The 24,456-nt window shown below is 35.2% G+C and overlaps 1 protein-coding gene across 1 annotated transcript; it reads right to left on the reverse strand.

Moving 5' to 3' along the window:
- Positions 1-10,950: 10,950 nt before the first annotated feature.
- On the reverse strand, positions 10,951-23,570 carry LOC106362871 (E3 ubiquitin-protein ligase UPL1-like). Its single transcript, XM_048739894.1, has 17 exons — positions 23,479-23,570; positions 23,286-23,384; positions 23,039-23,134; positions 22,752-22,958; positions 16,282-22,663; positions 15,090-16,144; positions 14,726-15,016; positions 14,445-14,649; positions 14,081-14,355; positions 13,695-13,987; positions 12,471-13,575; positions 12,226-12,372; positions 12,060-12,140; positions 11,743-11,968; positions 11,512-11,651; positions 11,308-11,414; positions 10,951-11,201 (listed from the first exon to the last, which is right to left on the reverse strand). The coding sequence occupies exons 2-17, from the start codon at positions 23,382-23,384 to the stop codon at positions 11,099-11,101; spliced, it is 10,812 nt and encodes a 3,603-aa protein (XP_048595851.1). The 5' UTR covers positions 23,479-23,570; the 3' UTR covers positions 10,951-11,098.
- Positions 23,571-24,456: the final 886 nt, after the last annotated feature.

Below are 24,456 nucleotides of genomic sequence, written 5' to 3' on the forward strand. Positions count from 1 at the left end.
AAGAAACACATAAACGTTGAATCTGTAATTTTATTTGAATATAAAAACAATATTACACATTTAAAATCTATAAATTTAAATCTACATTCTTAAGAGAAGAGATGAAAATTAAAGAATAGTGTACCTACAAAATAAGATAATATTATGAGAAAGGAATTAAAATTAATTTAAAATTGTATTTTAGTAATTGTTTTTGAAGTCTGTTAAAAATTCATGGTTTTGTAGACTTTATTAAAAGTCTACTAGCCTTAATTTTTAAGCAGATTTCATTAGAAGTTTACAATATTGGATAAATTTAAGATTTAAAAGTTTGTACATTTAGAAACGTGAAAATAGCTTCAAATATGAAAAAAAACTTCAAAACCATTTTTAACCTAAAATAATAGCAAAGCAATAATATGAAATTTGAATCTATAACTTCATTTGATTATAAACACAAAATATACATCTAAAATCTAGATTTCTAAATCTTACATTTTATCAAGGGAAATGAAAGCCATGGAAAAAAACACGTTCAAAATAAGATACACTATAAGAAAAGAATAAAGAAAAAAAATCATATTTCATGTGACTCAAGTATACTGAAGTCTACTGTATCGAATAATCTTCGGATCTTTAAAATATGTACATCATAAGAACATGAAAAATACCTCCAAACCTCGAAAAATCAAAAGAAAGATTTTAAGAAAAATAGCAGTAAAACTAAACATATAGTTCATACCTGTAACTTTATTTGAGTATAAATAAAAAATAAATAAATATAATTTATAGATCAAAATCTTGTTTTTTTGGGATGGGGAGATGAAAAACATGGAAGAGAATACCATTTTAAATTGTATTCTAGTAAACTTCTGATGAAGTATACTTAAAATATGGTTTAGTAGACTTTATTTTAAAACTAAATATCTAGTCTCAAAAGTATTAAAATAGTATTCAAGAATTGTTTATTATTTTAAAATTTACGATTGATTTAAGTATAAAAATGTAGCATTGATTATAAAAAATTTATAGACAATTAAATGCTACATTAATACACTGGGAATTAATAATAAGAAAACAATTGAAGAGTGGGATTTTATAAGTTCAATAAATTATTTTAGGTGCCGTTATTATATGCATCACTTACTTAGGTGGTTGTAGCCTTGCAGGAGAAGAGAGAAAAACATGTTATATATATATATATATATATATATATATATATTTGTATATATTAATTGTTAACTGTAATTTATCATTAAATATGAATAATTGATTTTTATTTATAGATATTCCTATTTTCAAAAAAGAATAATTTTATGTATAAAATGTTTAAAATATTATTTAATTATAAGTTTGAATTAAAAATATGTATCATCAAATTCATCTCTTTTAAATAAATCAATTTAAACTTAATAATAATATACTAGAATAACTAAATTAAGTAATTTTTATTTTTATATATTATGCTGAATATTTTCTGGTTTATGATAAAGAGACCATTACCCATTGCATGTCCACGAGCAACGCTCGATGAAAAAAACTACTAATTAAAGGATAATGAAAGATATATATGGAAAAGCAGAGAAGAGATTTGTAACCATAGGTCATTGGCTTAACTGAAAAAGATCCTTGGACATTGTGTCAGAGGTCCCAAGTTAGAGTGGCTGATGGGATAAACCAAATATGATATGATGTGTTTTTGGACCAGGGGGAATTACGGGCTTCGACCTGAACTTTCTAGTATAAAAAAAGAGAAGAAAATCTTAGAGAAGCCTACTTGGAGTTTTAAGCCGATGTTCGAAAAAAAAACAATGAAATCAGATTTAAGACCGATGTTGAAAAACCCAACAGATGGGTTTTGACTGCGGTTGTTAATTGTCTCATGCTCGTACATGTAATTTCTCTGGATTTAAAAATGAGGAATATTATTTTTGTTGGTTGACTGATAGGAGAAATATTATTGTAGACACTAAACTACGTAAAAATGTATTGTCGGATCAGGAAACACTAGATTAATTAATTCTTTTGAAGTTTATTGGAGATATGTAGTGGGTGTAGTGCAACTTTGGAAAGGTAAATGCCAACTCACAAGAGAAATAATTTTTAACGATATTTTATGATGAGCATAGCAAATATTTGGATGTCATTAGCATTAACAATATACTCTACATTATCCCATCAATATTTGTTAGAAAAACATTTACTAAATGCTAATACTCTCTAAATGCTCTTTGGCCAATGCTCTCATATGAAGTTTTTAGAAGAGCTTTTGCATTTGTAAAAGGGAATTTGTCAAAACTACCATTTTTCTCGTACCACTTTTCATTTATACCTTAACCAATTTTACTATTAAAATTTTAGTAGGTAAAATACCATTGTACTCCTAACTAATCAAACATAAACCTAGCTTCTTTCTCCCATGATCTACAGAGCTCCCAGATTGAAAAATCTATCATATTCTCTTCGAGGATCAAATCCGACGAGATTCTGACGAACTCTACGGCGAGATTCGACAACGCTAACGAGTTCTACGGCGAAATTGGACGACGTTGACGAGTTCTCAGGTGAGATTTGACAAAGACTACAAGCTCAAAAGAACAAGACGATCTCTCACCATGAACGAGTAACAAAGGTGAGAGGATAATATATGGTGATTTTTATCTCTTTTTGTAATTTTAGCTTGATTTCTCAAAATCGTCAGTTTCTGGGAAGGAAGACGAAAATTTTCTCATGAAGTTTTTAAATCTCAAATTTATAAAACCTTATAAATATTTATCATTGAGGAACATAGTGTTATGTATTATCGTTTTTTGATATATCTTGTTGATCATTCCTGCTTTGAGTACTTTTGTGTTGAATATTTTTTTTCTTTCTCTAATCTCCATATTCTTATAATCAGATTATGATGATTGAAATGTGTTCTATACGTGGAGAATTAAAACTAATAAATGGAATTCATTGGGATTTCATAGTCGATGATGAACGAAGATCTTCTCTTTGTATGATTCATGAAGATATCATCTACAATGATTTGATTGGGGTTGTTTTAGAAGATTTTGGAATTGATGACAACAAAAACAGTTTAAATGTTAGCTATGTCGCACCTTGAAAATTAAACTTTGGTTCAAAAGAGCTTCCTCTAGTATTTATTAGGAATGATCGTCAAGTAACATCATATCTGAACGAACTTCAATAGAATGGAGGTCTTCATCTATGTGTAACCATTAAGGTAACTACATGAAACTCTTTGCTAACATTTTCGTTTATAAGAGTAATCTGTTATTATACAAGGTAGTATGTAGTACTCATGATTTGCTTATTGCTGGAAGTATTCCCCTAGCAGTATTTATTACAACTTTTACATTTATAAGACTTTATAAATATATTAGTTTTATGTGTGTTTTAATGTTTCAGAGAAGAACTCAATTATCACCAATGATTGTGTCAATTATGATGCATACACGATGAAATTTTAATTACTCATGATTTGTCTATTGCTGTAAATAGTAATCATCTTGAGGTATTTATTACAACTTTTATATTTATAAGGCCTTATAAAAAAATATGTATAAGATTATATATTTAGCCTTATGTTTTTATGTTTTCAGAAGAAAACACAAATATCACCAAGGATTAGGTCAAATATGGTTCAGACACGGGATGAAGTTTTAATTACTCACTAGATCTCAACCCGCACAACCGTGCGGTGATTATATTCATTTCTATACACATAATTATTTATTTTACATGGCTAACTATAATATTTAAAATATTACAAAATGTTTAATATAACATTTTCAAAGAAAAAAAATTTATAGTTCACATACAGTAACTTAATTTATATGTTTTGAATTTTCACTGATAGCATATATTAAATCATGTGATATAAAATTCTAAAATGAAAAATCTTATTGATTAAGGAACAAAAATTTAATTGAAAATTATTATATTAAATTAGTATCGTAAATTTAGTAAAATATTGTACATGAGATTAGTTATAATTACAAAACTTAATTAGATATTTTAAAAGTTTGTTTTAGTTAAATTGAAATATATATTTAATTTTCAAATAAACACGAAAATAACTAAAAAATTAAAATTTTGTTTAAGTGAAAAAAGATATATACATATATATTTTTTTTAAATACGAAATTGATTGAATATTTAAAATTTTATTTTAATAAAAAAATGAAATATATTTTATATTGTAAATAGGATATGAAAAGATTTTTTTTCAGATACAATTTGAGAGAAAATATAGGAATATATATTTGATTTGTTTGTTATAGAATATTCAAATAGCTGAAATATTTATACAAAAAAAATAATTTAAGCAACTTTCTAAGGGTGGTCCAAATTAAGAAAAAATCACACAAGAATTAAGTCATGACTTTTGTTTTAATAGTATAGATGATTTGCGTATTGCTGGAAGTAGAAATTTCTTTAATGTATTTATGACAACTTTAATGTTTATAACAACCTTATAAAATAACTGTACAAGATTCATTACTAGCTTTATGTTTTTATGTTTCAGAGAGGAACACAAATATTACCATTGATTATGTCAAATATGATTCAGACAGGATATGATAAAATTTTCAGTACTCATGATTCGTCTATTGTTGGAAGTAGTAATGCATTTGAGGTACTTTTCAAAACTCTTACCTTGACGTTCATAATTATAAAGTTTTATAAATTGTTGTAACGTACTTATTAAAAAAAATAAGGATTTGGTTTTATAATGCTTTATAAAAGGAAATATATCCATGCTTAATTTTTTAGAGAGGAACACAACACACACCCTAAAACTTAATGGAACAACATTCACAGAGTTGACGAAGTATCTAGTATACAACATACACGTATAAGAAATAGTCTTATTTCTCCTTCAAGTGGTCTTGTTAGCAATAAGGTACATATAACTTTCTATAATATAAATATATAAGAGTTTAATCAAAGTCTTATAATGGGTTATAAATTCTAATTTTTAATGTACATGTTTCATGTTTTTTTAGAGAGGACTGCACTCAGTGGGACTTGTTGTATATGGATCTGAAATGTCAAAATTGCCATATTTTTCTAGTAGACGTGGTAGAGAAATCATGGGAGAAGATTCACATTCCCATTCAGAAATCTTGTTTCCAATTTGTTTTACAAACAATGTGATGATGATTTGTTCTGCGGGATAGTTGTATGAATCTCGACTCGAACCCGGTTTTAGATATATTGAAGGATTAAGGCACCTAATCTTACCACTAGACCATATCACATTCTCGTTACACATAAGGCGTTTTCTACTATTGGTCTTTACATATCATTATTTTAGTAAAGAAAAAGCCCATGTATTTTTATGGACCCCTATGCAATATTTGTTATGTGACACATTTTTATAAGTCTTGATTAAATACTTATAATTTTGTAAGAATTTACTAATTGTTTATTTTTTTGTTCCATAAAGTCTTATTACTTATTTTGTAACATTTTATAAACCCTTATAATATCATATAACTGAGTTTTACAATGGGTTATAAGTGATTTTTCATAATTCTAATGCATTATTTTGTTTATAAATCCTTATGAATTACAATATGAATGTATCTGTGAACCAGTTTTTTATGTTTTTTTTAGTTTTTTCACCAAGAGAGCCTCCATTTAGGAAAATTACAAAAATAGGTTACATTAAAGGGTAAATATACATTTATATCCTTAGAGTTAATTAATTTAAACTTAGGGTTTAGAGTTGAAGGGTGGGATTTTGGGAAAAAGGTTTAGTAATAGTAAGAAGCTTAAACCAATATGCTCTTTTTAACATTTACTTTCTATCTTATATAAATTTATAGGCCTTTATATATTATTTATAAGCCTTTAGAAATTATTTTATACATATTTATAAGTTATTTTGATTATATATAGGACTTTAGAAATCCTAATTCTTTGTTTTATAAAATCCCATATCTGATTATTATAAACTATTTGCAAGTAGTAAATAACCGGGACCCCTTAATAACTCCTATAATTTGTTTATATAACACATTTATATGCTTTGGCTAATTACTTTATATAAACCTTTATAAATCTTAAGTAATTTTGTTTATTAACCTTAATAGAGAATTTATGCTTGCAAAACCATAGATAATGCTTAGAACTGATTTTATTTCTCTTGAAAATAATTACTAAAATATTATACTGATTTATAAGCCTTTATATATTATATATAGGCCTTTATAAATTAATTTACATAGAATTATAAGTCTTTATAAATAGGCCTTTGTGATTCCTAAACTCGATTGATTTTATAAGAGTTTAAACCATTTTTAATAATGTGTTATAAATTTACTGAAATACAATTTTATATATTAACTTTCTAAATTAAAGCAGAGCCATAAATCTAAGACATAAACTCATAATATTTAGAATTCTATACACAAAGTTCACTAAATAGGCATAGAAAAGATAGTTGTATAAATTCTTACATTATTTATACCGATTTATAAGGTTTATATATTATATATAGGCCTTTATAAATTAATTTACATAGAATTATAAGTCTTTATAAATAGGCATTTGTATATCCTAAACTATATTAATTTTATAAGAGAAAAACCATTTTTAATAAGGTGTTATAAATTTTCTGAAATACAAATTTACCTATTAACTTTCTAAATTAAAGCAGAGCCATAAATCCAAGTCATAAACTCATAATATTCAGAAAAATACATTATTGTTTTTATAAATCCTTATACATTACAATATGAATGAATAATACATTAATTCTGTTATAAATTCAAATACATTATTTTTTATCACTAACACTTTATAAGCCATATAAGCCATTATAATATCTGAGTTTTATAATGGATTATAATTTGTGAACCAGTTTTTCTTAAAGTTTTTTTAGTTTTTTTTCACCAAGGGAGCCTCCAGTTAGGAAAATTACAAAAAAATATGTTTCATTAAAGGGTAAATATATATTTATATCCCTATGGTTAATTAATCTAGATTTAGGATTTAGAGTTGAAGGGTGGATTTTGGGGACATGGTTTAGTAATAGTAAGAACCTTAAACCAATACGCTCTTTTTAACATTTACTTTCTATCTTATATAAATTTATAAGCCTTTATATATTATTTATAAGCCTTTAGAAATTATTTTATACATACTTAAAAGTTATTTTGATTATTTATAGGACTTTATAAATCATAATTCTTTGTTTTATGAAACCTTTTATATCTGATTTTTATAAACTATTTGCGACTAATTAATAACTGGGACCCCTTAATAACTCCTATAATTTGTTTATATAACACATTTATAAGCTTTAGCTAATTACTTTATATAAACCTTTATAAATCTTAAGTAATTTTGTTTATTAACCTTAATAGAGAATTTATGCTTGCAAAAACATAGATAATATTTTCAACTGATTTATGAGCTCTTGGAAATAATTATTAATATTTTATACCGATTTATAAGCTCTTATATATTATATATAGGCCTTTATAAATTAATTTACATAGAATTATAAGTCTTTATAAATAGACATTTGTATATCCTAAACTCGATTGATTTTATAAGAGTTTATAGTGGTTCTGTTCCAACTTCATAAATCCTCTGAGGCAATCTCAAAGATGTGCAAAATTCATTGCTATCTAACTGCAAAACGAACTAAAAAAGAAGATATTAACTTTTAATCATGATCTAAAGATATAGTATCGAAGCATAATATTCATGTATTTCAGTAACAGTTTTACAAAGAATATATATGATAATAAAATACAAGACTTCTCAAGTTCACACATTTATATGTTTTTTATAGACATATGCGATCAAATATTGTTTAAAAACTTCTTTATAAAGACTTATAAATTGTTGAGTTTTTCTTTTAACAATATCCTGAAATCCAGATTTATAAGGGATTATAATTCTATAAAGTGCAATGTTAATTATCCGAAAATCTTAATCTTAACCAGAACTATTTATATGACAAGTGCAGATCAACTTTATTTGTATTTTTGATAACAGAAAGAAGCAAATCCTAAAATTACTTGAATCCAGATTTTTAAGAACTCAATGTTCATCATCGAACCAACCGTCATTGATTTTTGGACAGCAGAAAGAATTTTTTTAAAAAAAATACACAAATTAGAGACTTACAAGTTGTGAATCTCGGACATGAGTCGACATTTTGGAGATTTGAATCTCGATTCTCTGTAATCGCTTTGTCGCAGGCTGCGTTAGAGAGAGACGATGGATCTTGACAGAGAGAGACGATGGAACTTGATGGATAGAGACGATGGATCTCGACAAAGAGGGACAGTGGATCTCGACGGAGAGAGACGGTGGATCTCGACGGAGAGCGACAGTGGATCTCGACGGAGAGCGACAGTGGATCTCGACGGAGAGCGACGGTGGATCTCGACGGGAGAGAGACGGTGGATCTCGACAGGAGAGAAAGAGGATGATGGGTTGAAGATAAGGTAAGGTTAGTTTAGTCTCTTACACATTAATGAATGTGGTATTTTTGAAAATGTCTTTTGGTTGATGGTATAGTTAAATGGGAAATTAGGTGAGATGATGCTAAAAAAAAGCATAATTGATTGAGTAGTCAATTGCCCTAACTTTTTACTGTTTTACTTGTCTTTTATATTATTTTGTTGTATTGCCCCTGCTTGAAACCGGGGAAACCTGTTAGGAAAAAAAATTAAACTAATAATTACTATTTTTCAAAAGTATGTCGTGTCTCTTCCACATTCAAACCCATTTGTATAGTTTTACCCCAGATTGTCTCTACCGTGTTTTCTCTGATTACAATCCCTCGGCGATTCACATTCACATCCCAATTTGCGTTGACCCTTGCCGACAAGACTTGTGTAGTGGCGATCACCCCCATCTATACAAACGGCACCATCATCACGTCACCACCATATGTTCTTCTCTTTTATGTACTGTATCAACAACAAATTTCGTCTCTCTGATGCAGTTATATGTATTATCTCCACTGATGTCGCCAAATACACTTATATTTTGTCGCCGTGAATGACCTAAGTTGATTGGAGAAGATGAACAGTTTCTATTTATTTTATTCTATTCTATTTGCATATATCATAGAAATGTAAAACAATATGTATTATGTTTGTTAAATTCCTATTATGGAATGCGATATATTATGCTAATTTTCTATTTGATCTTGTTCCATTCCATTTGATGATTACTAAATAGTGTTTTATTTTGTTTAGAAATATAGTTTTTGAACAAGTAACTATCGTGCTATGATCTCGATTGTATAGTTTAATATTACATAATATAATTTAATTTTACATAATATATGTAATTTTTTTAGACTTTGATATTTGGGTTTAGGATTTAGTGAATATGGTTTAAGGTTTAGTATTTAAAAGATGAAGGGATATGGTTGGGGTCAGCATTAACTTCTTCCATGAAATCATAGAACATTTCATTATTTCAACAATATATGCCATGCTATTTATTTTGTGCCGTTTTATTTGGATTAGGGTTTATATTTGGGTTTAGGGTTTAGTGAATATGGTTTAGGGTTTAGTATTTAGAAGGTGAGGGGGTATGCTTGGGGTCAACATTAACTTTAACTTCTTCCATGAAATCATAGATATTTCATAACTTCTCCAATATATATCATGCTATTTATTTTGTTCCATTCTATTTGGGGTTAGGATTTAGTGAATAGAGTGTAGGGTTTAGTGAATATGATTTAGGGTTTAGTATTTAGAAGATGAAGGAATATGGTTAGGCCAGCATCAACTTCTTCTATGAAATCATAGACATTTCATAGTTTCACCAATATATACCATGCTATTTATTTTGTTTTGTTTTATTTGGGTTTATAACTTATATTTGGGTTTAAAGTTTGTATTTAAGTTTAGGGTTTAGTGATTGAGGTTTAGGGATTAGTATTAAGGGTTGAGATGGGGTTGGGATAATGTTTAGTATATAGGGGTGGAGTTGGGGTAATGTTTAGTATTAGAGTATGTGGGTGAAATTAGAGATCTGTATTCTTTCAGTGATATGGAATAGAACACTCAGTCTATATGTATGTGATCATAAACGTGTGATGTGGTTCCTTATATTCTTTCAGATGTAAACTAAATATTAACTTACCTCAATTTGTCTATGTCATCTGACCTTCTATCTTTCATGTGCTACTTGTACAAGCAAAGGTACATGATGCATAATTGTTAATTTTTTAATTATGACAAAATCAATGATATGCACCTATTTTTTTCTCCAAACTAGCTTACTTGATGCATAATTGTTAATTGTTTAATTATGTCAAAATCAATGACATGCACCTAATTTTTTTCTCCAAACATAGTTATCTCGCACATTCTTCCTAGTTAAATTGTGGTACCAAAAAAAATATAAAAAGAAAATTTTCCCTTTAAAATTAAAAAAATATAATTAATTAATTTATTTTATTTTATAATACTGTGAAATTATTTTTATATCCAGAAAATTAAAATTTGATTTCTTAAATAAATTTACAATAAAAATATTTTTTAAAATAACAGTTCACAATTAAATTATAATTTGATTATATAAACAAAATTATATTTTAAATGTGAAATTATTACTTTTAAAAATAAATATTTAAATTGTAAAATATATTTTGAAAATAATATTTTTGATATATTATATAAAATAAAATAAATAAATTCTATATATTAAAAATATATTCATTAGAAATAAATATATTATATACTAATTTTTGTAATAATTTTAAGTAACATATTCATACTATATCAATCATTTTATTATATAATTTAGCAAAAACATACAACTGTTACAGCATACTACCAATCAAGGTGTAAGCGAGTTGAGCATAGAGAGAATTTCTTGTATCCAATGAGGGGTGGAAGCGCTTTCTAATAGAGAAAGTGGTTATTTGTGTTATGATTTTCATAGGAAGTGCCTTTCCATATAAATTTCTCTGCAAACTAAGGGATAAAAATATCTATTGAACATACTCTTTTAAAAGGACGTTCGAGTAGAGAGTGCGAATTACAGAAAATCATTCGTTTTGCCCAAAAGGTATATGTATAGAATGAAATAGCAAAATAAAAAAAAAAGGAAGCTGGTTTTTGTTTTAACCAAATCCGAATCCTTCACTTGCTTCATGGATTGCAAGCAGCAGCCTCTCCTGCAGATGTTCCTTAGACGGGTACTCTGGCAGATCTAACTGATTGAAACTGCAAACAAAACAGTTTTGCATATATATATATATATATTAATATTTGTGGTCATCCATCATTCATCAGAGAATAGTTTCATTGGAGGGGATTGAGATTTTTTTACCAGGTATGAGCAGACGGCAAGTGATTAGCGCTTCCATATGCCTTGTGGATCTGAAACTTCTGTGCCCCTGAAATTCCTTGAAGGGCACTAAATCCTTCCAGAGGTACCTGTGTTGTTGAGTTCAAAACGTCAGTTTCCCACTTTGTAAAGAAAAAAAACAATCTTATCTTTAATGAAACAAACCAAACATGTTTTCTTCTTTACCTTAGAGGTTCCAGTCACAAACTGCAATAGACGGGCTTTGTCTTCTTTGCTCAATCCCTGAACAACCTCCCAGAACCACTGGATAACAGGGGATCCAGGACTATACCCAGAATATTCAGTATTCGCCCTCAGGTTATCCACTGATACATTAGTAACCCAACAAAAAAAGGTCAGAGGCAATGAAATTCTTGGTACAGGAGGATTATGATATATTTTATAAATACTACTTACAGTCGATATCAGGAAGACCACTTATTAATAACTCCAGTTCCTTGTCGTTAAAAATCGATATTAGATCTTTAAGGATAAGTTCACTAAACCCTTCCAGGAATGCATTTATCTGAGGACGAATGGCTGTGGTTAATCGATGCTCGGCGATTAGGTCTACATATTCATGCTTATTCTCCTCAGTGACTTTAATGTTTCGCCCTCCAGGGATCAGTTCATGGTCAGTCACCTGCAATTTTTATTTTATTTTAATGTTCGTTCAAAACAAATTTTATTTCAAAGACACTGTTAAAAAAGGCTGAACAAGTTATAGTTGTTACCTCCGTTTTTTCATACAGTATTAGCTTTTCCTCATCAGCATCAACGCTAAAAGTGAGATCTAGGACATCGCTAATATCATTCTGCATTATAGAAAAAAGAACAGATGAGTAACAAATGCTTTGGACCAAACAAACAAACAAAGGTGTATCTACAGTATATATATACCTCCAGCATCCATTTCAGGGCTTTATAGTAATCGGGATCTATAGCTTCAATATCATGGTACGTGACCTTAACTCCCAAGATATGCTTGTAAAAAGAGCGAGTGAAATGGACGTCAAGTAGTTGACCATCAAACAGAGCTTTTCCAACCTGTGCACGCAGGATAGATAGAATTTAGGAAGGAATTAACGCAGCTGCAAATAAGTCTACTTACATAGGTAAAAAAAAAAAAGAAAAAAAGAGCTTACCACCCGGCCAACGAATTTGAAGTAGGAGAGGTGCTCTGTCTGGTAAACAGAGTTTGGATTCGGTTGGAAAGTCGAGTCATTGCCAACGGTTGTGAACAGAAGAGCTCCTTTGTCAAAAATAACCCTTGACAACAGCTGATACCATTCCCTGGTAAGCCCACCAGCATCAATACCTTCTTCTCCTTGGAAGTGAACAGTCAATCTACCTTTCAGTTCCTGAGTTGACCTCATTCGCAATTGGTTGTATGAATCTTCAAGAATGTAGGCTCTTCTCACTGAGATTCTCAAAGGGCTATGGTGATGGTCATGCTGGTGTTTTATCTTTGATCTGAAGTATGCACGTTTGTTATCAAATTCAATAAAACGTGGAACCTTGAGCATTAGCGAAAAGGACTTCTCAAGCAGAGCAGGATTTTGTCGGATGAAAGCATTAAGAAGTTTCCTGTGCCTTTCAGAAAACTTGATAAAAGAACCGTATTTCTCATCCACCTTGGAGCTGCTGCTTGGTCCTGGACCCTTGGGCTGCTCCTCAACATCAGAAGCCGCCATGGGAACCGAGATATCACAAGACTGTGATGATGGATGCAATTTCTCACAGGTAACAAAAAACGACTCTACATAAGGCAACATGTTTTGGGCACCAGCAGGAAGTGACTGGCTTACTCCAGCTCCCCTTGTTGTTGCTGAACTCGTCGAGGTTGTTGGAGACGTCGTAGAAGCAGAAGCAGAATCAGAATGCCCCTCTATTTTGCATATGCAATTGCTCAACTCCAGCCACAGAGGTTCCAAAGCTAAATTGATGTTCGATAGCTGAGAAAACACAGCAACATGCTCTTCGGAATTCTTCTCTTTTGTGATTAACAACGAATCAACGAGGGAGCTTAATGCCTGCAAAACCCTCAGTACTCCTGATCCATCTGATGACGTGGTACTTAGAAGCGTTTTTACGGCTTCACCGAACATGTGAAGTTCACTGATCGCTGATCTTGTCAGGTTCTGTATTGCGTTTGCAAGCTCTGTGATAAACAAATGACAATGGCTTGGAGCAATGGCCACAAGTTTTTTCAGCACCTCCGCTACAAGGGTGTATGCATTATCTGACAAACTGAATCAACAGCACAACAATTAGTAAGGCTAGTTGTAGAACTTACAGAATTTAAGCATTAACTGACAGATAGAAAGAACAGAAAGTAGGAGGTGTTCACATATAAGCATCTGACATACCCTTCACGTGCAAGTAATGAACAAAGCAGACACAGCTCTGACTGGGGAAGATTAAGCAACACAGTATGAACATCACATTCACTCTCTGCTCTGTTGGACGAACTTCCAGATGAGACAATTGGCTTGGTCACTGTACCAGCTGTGCCAGATACCATATCGTGGTTTTCTGAATTGTTTTCAACTTCTAACGCTTGATGCGTTGATTGCTGCTCGGTGGCAGACCCATCTGATCCGTCAGCTGACTCAGACTTTCGTTCAGCGTTGTCAATGATGACCTCCAGTAAGTTCAGCAGCTGGAACAAATGATGAGAAAATACATACAAACCCGAGTTAGTTTTCATAACAGTAAACAAAGCCAAACCATAGCACCGAATGAAAAGGAGTACCTGTTCAAGATGAGCCACACTTCTCAAATAAAGGGGCTGATTCAGGAGGCTTAGAAGCAACGCAAAGGCTACAGATTCGGGTTCCTGCTGCGTTCTGCTCATGTGATCATCACTTACTACAACAGCTTTTCCACGTGCCTTGTCTGAGGGTACTGAACCTTGAAGGGAAGGCAGGGAAAGCCTGGATTGAAGCAGAATCTTTGCTACGTATATATGATTTCGTGCCAAATATGTCAAAGTCTCAAGGACACGCCGAGACACTAGAGGAGGAACCCCTGCAAATAGAATTACAACTATTATCTACAGAACTTGGTTATTATAAACACATCCCCAGTCAGAATCCAATGTATTAAAAGATGCATACCATCAAAGTGCTGAGGACGTGAATATGTTACATTGCTTTGACAAGCATAAAGACGATAAGGTGGTTCGGAAACACTCGAGTAGTTAACAGGCTTCCTTGTGTCGAGCATCAGCATATCCATGAATGTATTAGCCAAGGAAAACCTTGTTTCGCCATGAGAACATAAATTCAGCAAAAGCCTCTGCAGAGGACCCTTGTAAAGAGGCTGCAGACCAAAGATATATAAATGAATTGTCCAAGTGATGCCAGTTAAATATCTAAGTAATGCATTAGGTAAGTACCTGAACTATCCGAAGAATACGAATCATTGCTTGGAGTGCCTCAGTGTTAACTAGGGGAGCTCCAGCGGCCTCTATAACCTTTGCAGCAGACCTACGAGAAGCAATCCCCTCATTTCCAGATATGACACCTTCACCTCGCCTGGATGCCTCCCCTCTACGATGTCTTGGATGCATACCAAAAAGTGCACGGTTATGGTATCGATGAGCAAACCTTTCACGCAGCATGTTTGCTTCCGCAACCAGTGCAGGTGTTAAATTTGCAAGAACGGCATCATCTGACGTCAGCAACACCTGATAACAAAAGTAATATTAGATGAATACACTTCAACTCTACTCATGCCGTTATAAGGCAACAGCTCAATACCTCTTCTCGCAACTCCGAAGGAAACGTTGCAATTATTGAAACGGTGTCCATCTCAACAGGCTGACCTTCAAGTTCATGAGACTGATGAACCCGTTGTGCTTGTTGCTGTGCCAGAACTTCAGCTCGGATATCAGCAGGAAGTGCAGCAAGAAACTCCGGATCAATATCTCCAGAATTCTGCTGTTCATTGCTAGAAGGTTCTGGCGCTTGTGCTTGCTGAGCTGAAAGGACTTCGGCTCGCAGTCCCTCAGGTAGGGCATCTAAAAACGCAGGATCAATAGAACTAGAAGCAACATCCCTGTTAACTGGTTGCTCCTCTGGTGGATTATCCTGCTCAGCCTCGTGACCGGAGTTCTCAGGAACCTCAGTTACACTATAAAGAGAAGCTTCTCGCCCAGTTGAAGATGGCACAACTGACAAATTTGCTCTTCTTGAGCGCATAGCTGGCTGTACATCATGCCTTTCTGCACCATCATCATGTCCATCAGCACTTCCGATCTCAACATCCAAACTCCTAAGGCTTTCACCCAAGGTTGCCCCACTCCCACCGCTTTCTTGACTCACCGCTTCAACATCCCGAACAGTTGAATCATTTGGATCATATTGCATTTCGACTGACTGAGACCGCGAGCTTGAGACAGAATCAGTAGCAGTGGCTCGTGTATCCGGGGGAGCAGATGCAACTGGCGAAACGATAGAGGGAGCAGACACATTGGCACCTCCATTACCAGTGGCGTTTTCATCTGGAATTTCAGGTCTGACAGTTGCCTCCTGGGGCTGCCCACTCTCGGCCTGTGACTGGGGTTCCAAAGGTGATGGATTCTGATCAGAAGGATTATCAGAGCCGGGACGTCTCAACTGAGATACCAGCAAATCTTCAAGGCCTTGTGGTACGGTAGAAGCGCCAGATCCAACAATTTGCTGGCTGTCATCAGCCCATAAATTCAAACGATGCCCCTGCCGGCCATTCCTCAAAGATCGGAATATAGCATCCAGCCGTGACGAAGAACTACCGTTGGAATCCCTACCTCCAACAGTATGATCATGTGTGCTTTCTACAAAGAGAAGAAAACAGTCGATTAACAAATTATTCCTTCAGGAAGATCAACACAAACAAAATGTAATCTGGTAGCAAACTTAAATATAACAAAACATAAAAGGGAAATGAACACAAGTAAAAACAAAAGAGAACCTGTTTGACTTTGCGACACTGGAAGTGATGGAGATCCCGATAAAAGAGGATGCTGTGAAGGAGTAGCACCATCCCCAGTTCTGCCAAGAAGGCTGTAAATAGAAGTTGTTCGTCCTTGACGTCTCGAGCCAAAAACTTCAACAGGCATTACATGAAGTGTTTCATCAGAAAATCTATGATCTCTAAGAACCTCCAAATGATCAAGAACGTTTAGACCATTGATACCATCCTCAAACCTGAGAATTACCCGATCTTCATCATCTTCGTCCTCTTCATCCTCTTCAACCAGTATTTCCTCTTCAAATTCATCATCCTCAAGCTCATGATCATCTTGATCTGTGTCATGATGAGGCAGGTGATGTACATCTTCTTCTTCTTCTTCTTCCAAGTCATTGTCCTCCTCGTCTTCTTCTTCATTATCATTTTCATCCTCATCTATTTCGTCACCCTCATCACCAGACATCTCTTCGTCTTCCTCTTCATCAAGATTTTCCGGCACGTGGGTATGCATCTCAAACTCTATACCCATCGACCCAATCCCGTTTTCCAACCCCCTAGCATCCTCAGCTGCTTCTTGCATATAATCATCCCCACCTGCGGCAAATCCTTCATCCAAGTCTTGATCATGCTCCATGTCATCTGTCACATCTTCTGAACCAACAAAAGTGTGGGAACCGCCAAAATTCTCCGCATGATCAGCGGTCATGGAATCATGATTCGACCGCAGCATAATTTCCCCTGCTTCAGAAGCATCAGCAGTAGTATCTCCTCCTCCTGATTGAATTTGATCAGATGACTTGTTCGCATTTTCATTCTTCGAGTTCGAATCAGCAGAATGGGCATGCTCCTTAGTCACCAACTCCAAAACTTTTATGATTCCTGTTACAGTTTTGGGAGATTCTACGTTGTCCAAGTCCAACACTTCAAGTGTACGAGTAAGAGACTTAACCAGTCCAACATCAACAAAAGTATTTGAAGCTTCTGAAGATATATGTGATCCAGTAGGTGACCGAGCAGAGAGCATATCACTCAACAAATCTATCAAAATGTGTATTTCATTAACTGGAGGTCTAAGCCCATTGGAGGTACCTACGAAGTCATTGAAGATACTGCTAATGTCAGAAAATATCCTCTTCCTTGCTTCAGCTGATCTAACAGATGCACCCACTAAAAACTGATTAGCCCTACTTGCCAGCTTTTGCCGCCAATCACTCTCAGATTTCTTTTCCTTCTTCACCCGTGAGTATGGAATAAACTTGTGAAGAATATGATGAAATATTCCACCAACTTGACCCCCCTTCTGTTGAGGACCTCTAAGACTGTTAATTTCAGCATCTCTTCGAAGTATTATATGGATTGACGAAGAATACATGAACAGTATCTCGCTCAAAAGCTTCAGAATGAAAACAATTTTAGCCAATGAAGCTGACATGTCCTGTGAAATAGCTTTCTTTTCTTCAGGTGTAGTAGCAACCGCTTTGCCTTTTCCCTTAGTAGAGGCATGATCAATATCCATGTCTGCTGAAGTAGAATCACCTTCAACCATGTCATCTTTTGGAGGAGGAACGAAATTACAGAGAGAATCCAGAAGCAGCTCAACAACACCAATGAACGACTGAGGAGGTTTCCGGTAAACTTTAGCCTTGGTGCTCCCAGGGGGAGTGGTAGTTGCAACTTCATTAGAAGTCTGAGATTTCTCTTTGTCAGCTCTGTCCTTATCCTTATCCTTCTCTTTGTCTTTTGATTTCTCTTTTTCTTTGACTAACACGATGTAAGGTCTTTCACCAACCATCTCTACTTGGCATATAGAACGAGCGGCCTGGATAAAAGTGACTGGATCCCGTGCAATTACAGAATTCACATGCAACAAAAAATTGCGTGGAGAGATTCTCTGATTTGAGTGCCTGTTGGAAAGTGTTGCAAGAGCATGTTTTATCTCAGATTCCATGGCTTGCTGAAGCGTTTGGGGGTCTTCAAGAATATGACGGATGATACTAGCAGCAACTGAGTCAAACCCTGGAAAAAGACTATTACTCGGCAGAGAAAGCAGTCCTTGCACACCTCCAAAATCAAGAAAGCAGACAGCAACAGAATGCTTCCTTGTCAATGTAGAACACAGTTGTAAAACAGCATGCATAGTTTCAGAAGGAAGCTGATTCCGGATACATGTACAAGCAATCTCAATCAACTTCTTCTGATCGTCAGCATCAACAAGCTGTGGCGAGCCAAAAACAGATTGCAGCTTGTCTTGTTTGCTCTCATCAATGGCCAGAGATGTCTCACCTTTTTGCAACTCCTCTATAAGCTCAGTATTTAATTTCTGGTCCACTTGTAGCAGCCTATCAATGGCAAGAAACCCTGTCGTCACCCACTTTGGAACATTAAACTTTTCCTTATCAATACTACCAGAATCCCACTTTGAGAGTACATCGCACACAAGTCTTACAATACCCGCCTTCAGCGCAACTTCGCGGGAACCAGCGTCTTCATGTAGAATCAAAGCAAGAACATGCAACAGAGCAGAGAGCAGATTGTTCTTTGTGTCATCGAAGACAGGACAACAATCCTTAATCCGGCTAAGAAGGCAAGATATAACACCAGATCGGTGTTCTCCATTGTTTTCTGAGCATATCAATACAAGCAAGTCTCTAACGGGAAAAGCAAGGGGCTCTTTCATCTGCAGAAGCTTCGTACATGTTGTTATAAGCTCTTCAACTGGTGGCAGCGAGACTATTTCTGCTTCAATCTGTTCTCGAGTTTCATCTACAACATTCTCCTTTGTATCTGATTCAGAATTTCCAAGGGACATTGCAAGAGCACGAGCAAGCTCATCGTCCTCTTGGATTTCTTCTGGGTGGGAAAACAGCCATTCCATGGCTAACTCAACACTGTTCGATCCAACCTGTCTCAAAGCTTCTTCGGCTCTGGATCTGGAGAACCCCATCTCCACAATTGTTGAAATGGTTGTTTCACTGGGAGGTGGACCTGTTACACGAGCGCTACTACTGCCAGCTAAGCTTTTCAGTTCAACTCCAGAATACACATGCTTGATGATGGAAATGAGGGCAGTGACGAAATCATAACTACATTCCGTAAATAGTGGATGAGTCCAAACCGGAAGTACAGCTTTCAACACAATGGACTGCAGGATCTTCACAAATGTCTCAGCATCTTGTGGAAATGGAATATTCCCATTTTCTACTGGTTGAACGAGCAAGTGTTTTGTGGATGGTGATAAGATAAACGATGACGTAACCAAATGGTCCATGAGCTTCCCGTAGCCAGCCAGCGGACCATATATCCAGGCATGATCTGTGTCTTCCTTTTCATCCTGCTTTCCTTTAACATCATCAGTCTCCATCGGAGACGAGTAGCTCCTATTAATTGAAAATAAAAGCTGGCTAGTAGCATCAAATGTTGTCAAAACCGTCTGAATCACCCCCCGGCCATAAAAGCAATTTATCAGAACAGGATTACACGAATCAGGCCTGTCAAGAAGGACAGCATCGATGAAGTCAACAACCTTGCCAAGGTAGAGACATTTAGTTGACCTTGATGCCTCGGCTGCAATCTCATGGCCTTCAAAATTCAAGTGATCAAGGGATATTGAAGCAAAACTTGAGGCAACTAACTTAGAAGACGGAGATACATTTACTGTATCTTCTCTCCGTCGAGATTGGAGCAGCATTGCCTTCCCTAACTCTTGGAATATGTATGTGATGTGGAAGGACAATGACTTCACCATGTCACAGCATGATGTATAATAGGATCCATCTCTTTCAAGCTCTCTGTTACCAGAAGCGTCTGATGAACTAGAGGGACCATCATTGATTGGTCGGGGTTGAAATCCAGTCGATGCACGTCCAAGATCACGGTAAAGATTTATTAAATCAAAGAATTGCGATTCTGCGCTCCATCCTGACGTTCTCCTCTGAAATAATGGATCCAGAAACTGTCTAAAAGAACTGAACCTTTGTCCTTCCGTTCCATTTGAAGACAGCTCTGTTTGCTCTGACTCGGGAGAAGTATTTGGACTTTCCAGCGTTCCACTCTCGTAAACTGCTATATGCCATAGAATTTCACGGTGCAACTGGCCTATATTCTCCAGAACATCCTTGCTTCCATTTGCAAACTCCGAAAGCAATGCAGTCATCCAACGGTTATCCTTTGATGCAGCTAGAAACAGAAGAAACTCCACAAGGAAAAGAGAAGAAAAAATTCCACAGCTTGGAGAAAGTTTTCGATCAAGTAGGAATGTCCCCGAGAGATCTTGCAGTCCTCCTAAAGCTTTCTTCACCTGATCACGAAGAGAAGAGCAAAAGGCCCGAGCAAGAGAAGCAGAGTGATGCTGCGTAAAACCCTTAAAAACAATGGTGCTGTGCAAGGCAATAGACACCCCTTCAGAAGACTGAGCAATGCTAGGTCGCAAGAGAAGCTTAAGTAACGCCTCAATGCCAGACTTCTCCACAAAGAGACGAGAAGTCTCAGCATTCTCCATTGTTCTGTGGAGCAGAATTATCAGATGAAAGATGCAGAGTTGAACAAACTGCTCATGGCTGACGCCATTTATGTTCTTCACATCTGAATCCATTTCCATTGCAGTACTTACAGAGGATGATGAAGAACCACTCTCTCCAAAGCATGCAATTCTATCCACAATTTCAATGATTATTTCAACACCGGTGGCTCTTAGAGATGAGACATGACGCAAAAGCTCTTCCACGGCATTTGTAAACGGAACGATGGCCTCATTCATAGCTAGAACATACTTCTTGGAAGTAAATACATCAACAAGGAAGCGCAGTGCCGAAGTTTCTTTTACAGTCTCCAAACCTTTGCTATTAAGAGATATTGCACCGAGGCCATTTGGAATGCATGCAATAGCCTTGGAAGAAGGAAGTACTCCTGATACAACTGAAGACAGAAATGCTTCAGGGAGGCCCATTTCAAACAGGGAAGTAAGAGATGTGGGGTCTTTGTGGATTAAATCACTCATAACCGTCACAGCTGAGTAATAGATATCGCCACCAAATTTATCTGCATTCCTGTATATCAAAGACAAAGTGGCAGGCAAGGTACTCTCCTGAGAACTTTGAGACCTATTCGCATTTCCAGGAGTATACGTAGAAGAACCAAGAGACTTCAAAAGAACCTTGATGAGTCTCTTTCGGGAGAGCAACTGATCACCATTTATATTTAACGATTCACCAACCACCATATCACTGTTGTTCTCTCCAGTCAACTTAAGAATGTGATGAACCTCTAACTCTAACCTCTGAGACAAAAGTTCTACTCCCCCAAGATCCCGGAGTAGAGGTACTGCAGAACTGCTATAATCCATGAGCTTCTGTAGTGCTTTAACGGCCAAATACACAAGATGCAGGTGACTCGGATCAGTATACTCCAAGAGAGGGAGAAATGTGGGAACCATGCCAGACCCCCTTATAGTGCTTCCAGATGACGATGATGAAACAATGTGAAGCAAATAAAACTGAAGTAGCGCCTCAACAAAAGCAATAGATGATGGATCACTAGAAATCTTCAAAGACAGAACGGCTTTCTGAAGCACATTAAGCAGAATCATTCTGTTGCCTACGGCGAAACTGATGCTAGATCTGCTTAGAATCCTGGCACGATCATGAGAGGCGGAGTATACAGCCAACTGAGCGCCCAATGCAAGCATGGCAAGAGTTCTAATGGTTCCGGGGATTGGTTCTTCAGATCTGACAATTCTTATTAATTCATTTGTATACTCAGGTTCGTTTGCAAAAAAGGATGCAAGTTCTTCTTGAGCATCACTGGACTGAACAAGTACAATAAACGCAAGTAGGCAGATCCTGCTATAACTCCGGCATATTCTGGAAGAACGAAAAGCATGAGCATACCGGACACGGGTCAGTAGAGAGAACCTGAGGTCCGGGGGAACATTGTAATGCTCTATACACTCCTTCAATAACACAAGATCATCCTCTTTCCGCAAGTGCAAATCAGGAATCTGAATCACCCTTGAAGAAGAAGAAGTAGCACTACTAGTACCATCATGTATACTCTGGGCACTGTGTCCACGCAACTCAAAATAAACAGTAGAACCAATCCGAAAATCAGCTTCCTTGTGATTATTATCCAAGTCGGAAGGAAAGATGCTGAGACCTTCTTCCTGGTTTCTCTCGTTAGCGACAACGCAGGAATACAAACCCAAACCCTCCTCTTTGCTACCCCAGCCCTGGGCAATAGAGAGAAGGAAGCTGTTTACGGAACCACATCCAATCAACTTTCCGCTCCGGTGGAGCTTAGATGAGCTGATTTTCACAAGCGCAGAAAGGGTTTCCAGGGCTGCAATGAGAACATCTGGATCTGTGGAGGCAAGTAGGAGCTTAAAGTGCTGCAAACAAATAAACATAAAGAGTTACTAATAAAGTTAAACGAGCTTTAATATAGATATGGGAAACAAAAGAGGCATGCATGCATACCTCTAAACCATCAAAGGTACTTTTGTTGGGACAATTTTCGAGAATGATCTGCATCACACGAAGAATTTGAAGAAGAGAGTACTTGGGAAAGGGATCCTCATCTTCCAAAATCTTATCAGACAGGAGAAGGTCATTCCTAGTTGATAAAAAAGTCTTGAAGTACTTGTCAAAATGGAGAAAAAGAGGTCTCCAGTGATGGAAGTTGCCCTGGAATAACAATAATCAATCAATCATCTGAGAAAACCCACAAAAAAAGAGAGAGAGTGTGCATGTATTAGTATGGTTACCTTACTGTACTCCCAGCGAAAGCCAGAGAGAGGTATCGCAATATCAGAGAGTGGACTCTGGATTACTTTCTCAATAAACGATTTGATCTCAGGAGGCTGCAACACAAGACAAGACAATAAACCCTAATTAAATTCAGAAAAGGCAAAAGCTTGTGACAAGGATATCAAATTCAAATTAAAAATCCCTAATTGAATTCAATCAATATCAATTAAAAAAACCCTAAAACTCGAATTTGAGAGAACTCACAGGCTCAGCGTCGAGCCTAATAGAGGGCCCTATGGACCCTTCGCCGGAAAGAAGCTGCCGCAACCGTGACGGCATACTTGCCGATCTCCCAGTCGCCATCTACAAGTAAAGATTGAGAGTAATCAATCTCAGAATCGTAACAGATCATCAGAGAACCAAATACGAATCTGAAAGAGTGTATATGTAGAGATACCTAGAAAGAGACGAGGACGACGCAGTAGAAGGAGAGAAACCCCCAGAAAAGAGAGAGAGATATACAGAGAGAGGGCCCGTCTAGGCTTAACTTGATATACTAAAGAGTTTGGGCTAAATGTAATTTAGCTAATTCAGTTTTGATAGAAAACAATAAGTTGATTTGTCACAGTGGTTATGCGACTTTACTGGTTATCGTAGGCCAGAGTTCGAACTCTACCACCGTATAAATTTTTAATTATTATCATTTTTATCCAAGAAATACCACAAATCAAGAGTTTGGGCTAAAATGTATTCTCGCTGATTGAATATGGTTAGGGGTGGGCGTTCGGGTTCGGATCGGGTATTTCGGATTTTCGGGTATTTCGGTATAGAGGTGTAGAACCCGTTCGGGTATTTCTGTACTTCGGGTCGGGTTCGGGTATTTTAAGTTCGGTTTCGGTTATTTCGGATCGGGTTCGGATATTTAGATTTTGAAGAAAAAAAAATGAAAATTTTCATTTCTCAAATTTTTTGTATTTAAATATATAACTTTTCACTTAACTATTTTTTATTTTTAATATATTGCAGGGTTAATAGATTTGGACATAACATTTTCAAACTAAAAAGACATTAATTTGGTTATTGTTTTTAAATTTTGAATGTAACTTTTTGTTAATTGCTGAAATAAAAAGTTTGACATGCATTTTAAGCGAATAACAAATCATCTTCTACGTAATTGTATGTATATCATATGAATTTAAAGTATGTGTAGTATCAATATAAATATTTTATATAAAATGAAAGATGTAAACTATAAATATAAGGTTAATTATCATATGTTCGGTTATTTTCGGATATCCATTCGGGTTCGGATATTACCCGTTCGGGTTCGGATATCCAATCTCTCCTAATTCAATACCCGTTCGGATATTTTGCTACTTCGGTTCGGATTTCGGTTCGGGTTTTTCGGATCGGGTTCGGGTGCCACTTCGGATTT

This window comes from Brassica napus, chromosome A9 (assembly GCF_020379485.1).
Source record: "Brassica napus cultivar Da-Ae chromosome A9, Da-Ae, whole genome shotgun sequence".
Taxonomy (NCBI): Eukaryota; Viridiplantae; Streptophyta; class Magnoliopsida; order Brassicales; family Brassicaceae; genus Brassica; species Brassica napus.

Excerpts from the sequence above, each read along its gene's own strand:
- LOC106362871 (XM_048739894.1), bottom strand. The coding sequence starts at position 23,384 with ATGGCGACTGGGAGATCGGCAAGTATGCCGTCACGGTTGCGGCAGCTT. Across the intron at positions 22,959-23,038 it reads TTCGCTGGGAGTACAGTAAG|GGCAACTTCCATCACTGGAG; the intron begins GTAACCATACTA and ends TTGTTATTCCAG. Across the intron at positions 12,141-12,225 it reads CCCTGAAATGGATGCTGGAG|AATGATATTAGCGATGTCCT; the intron begins GTATATATATAC and ends TCTATAATGCAG.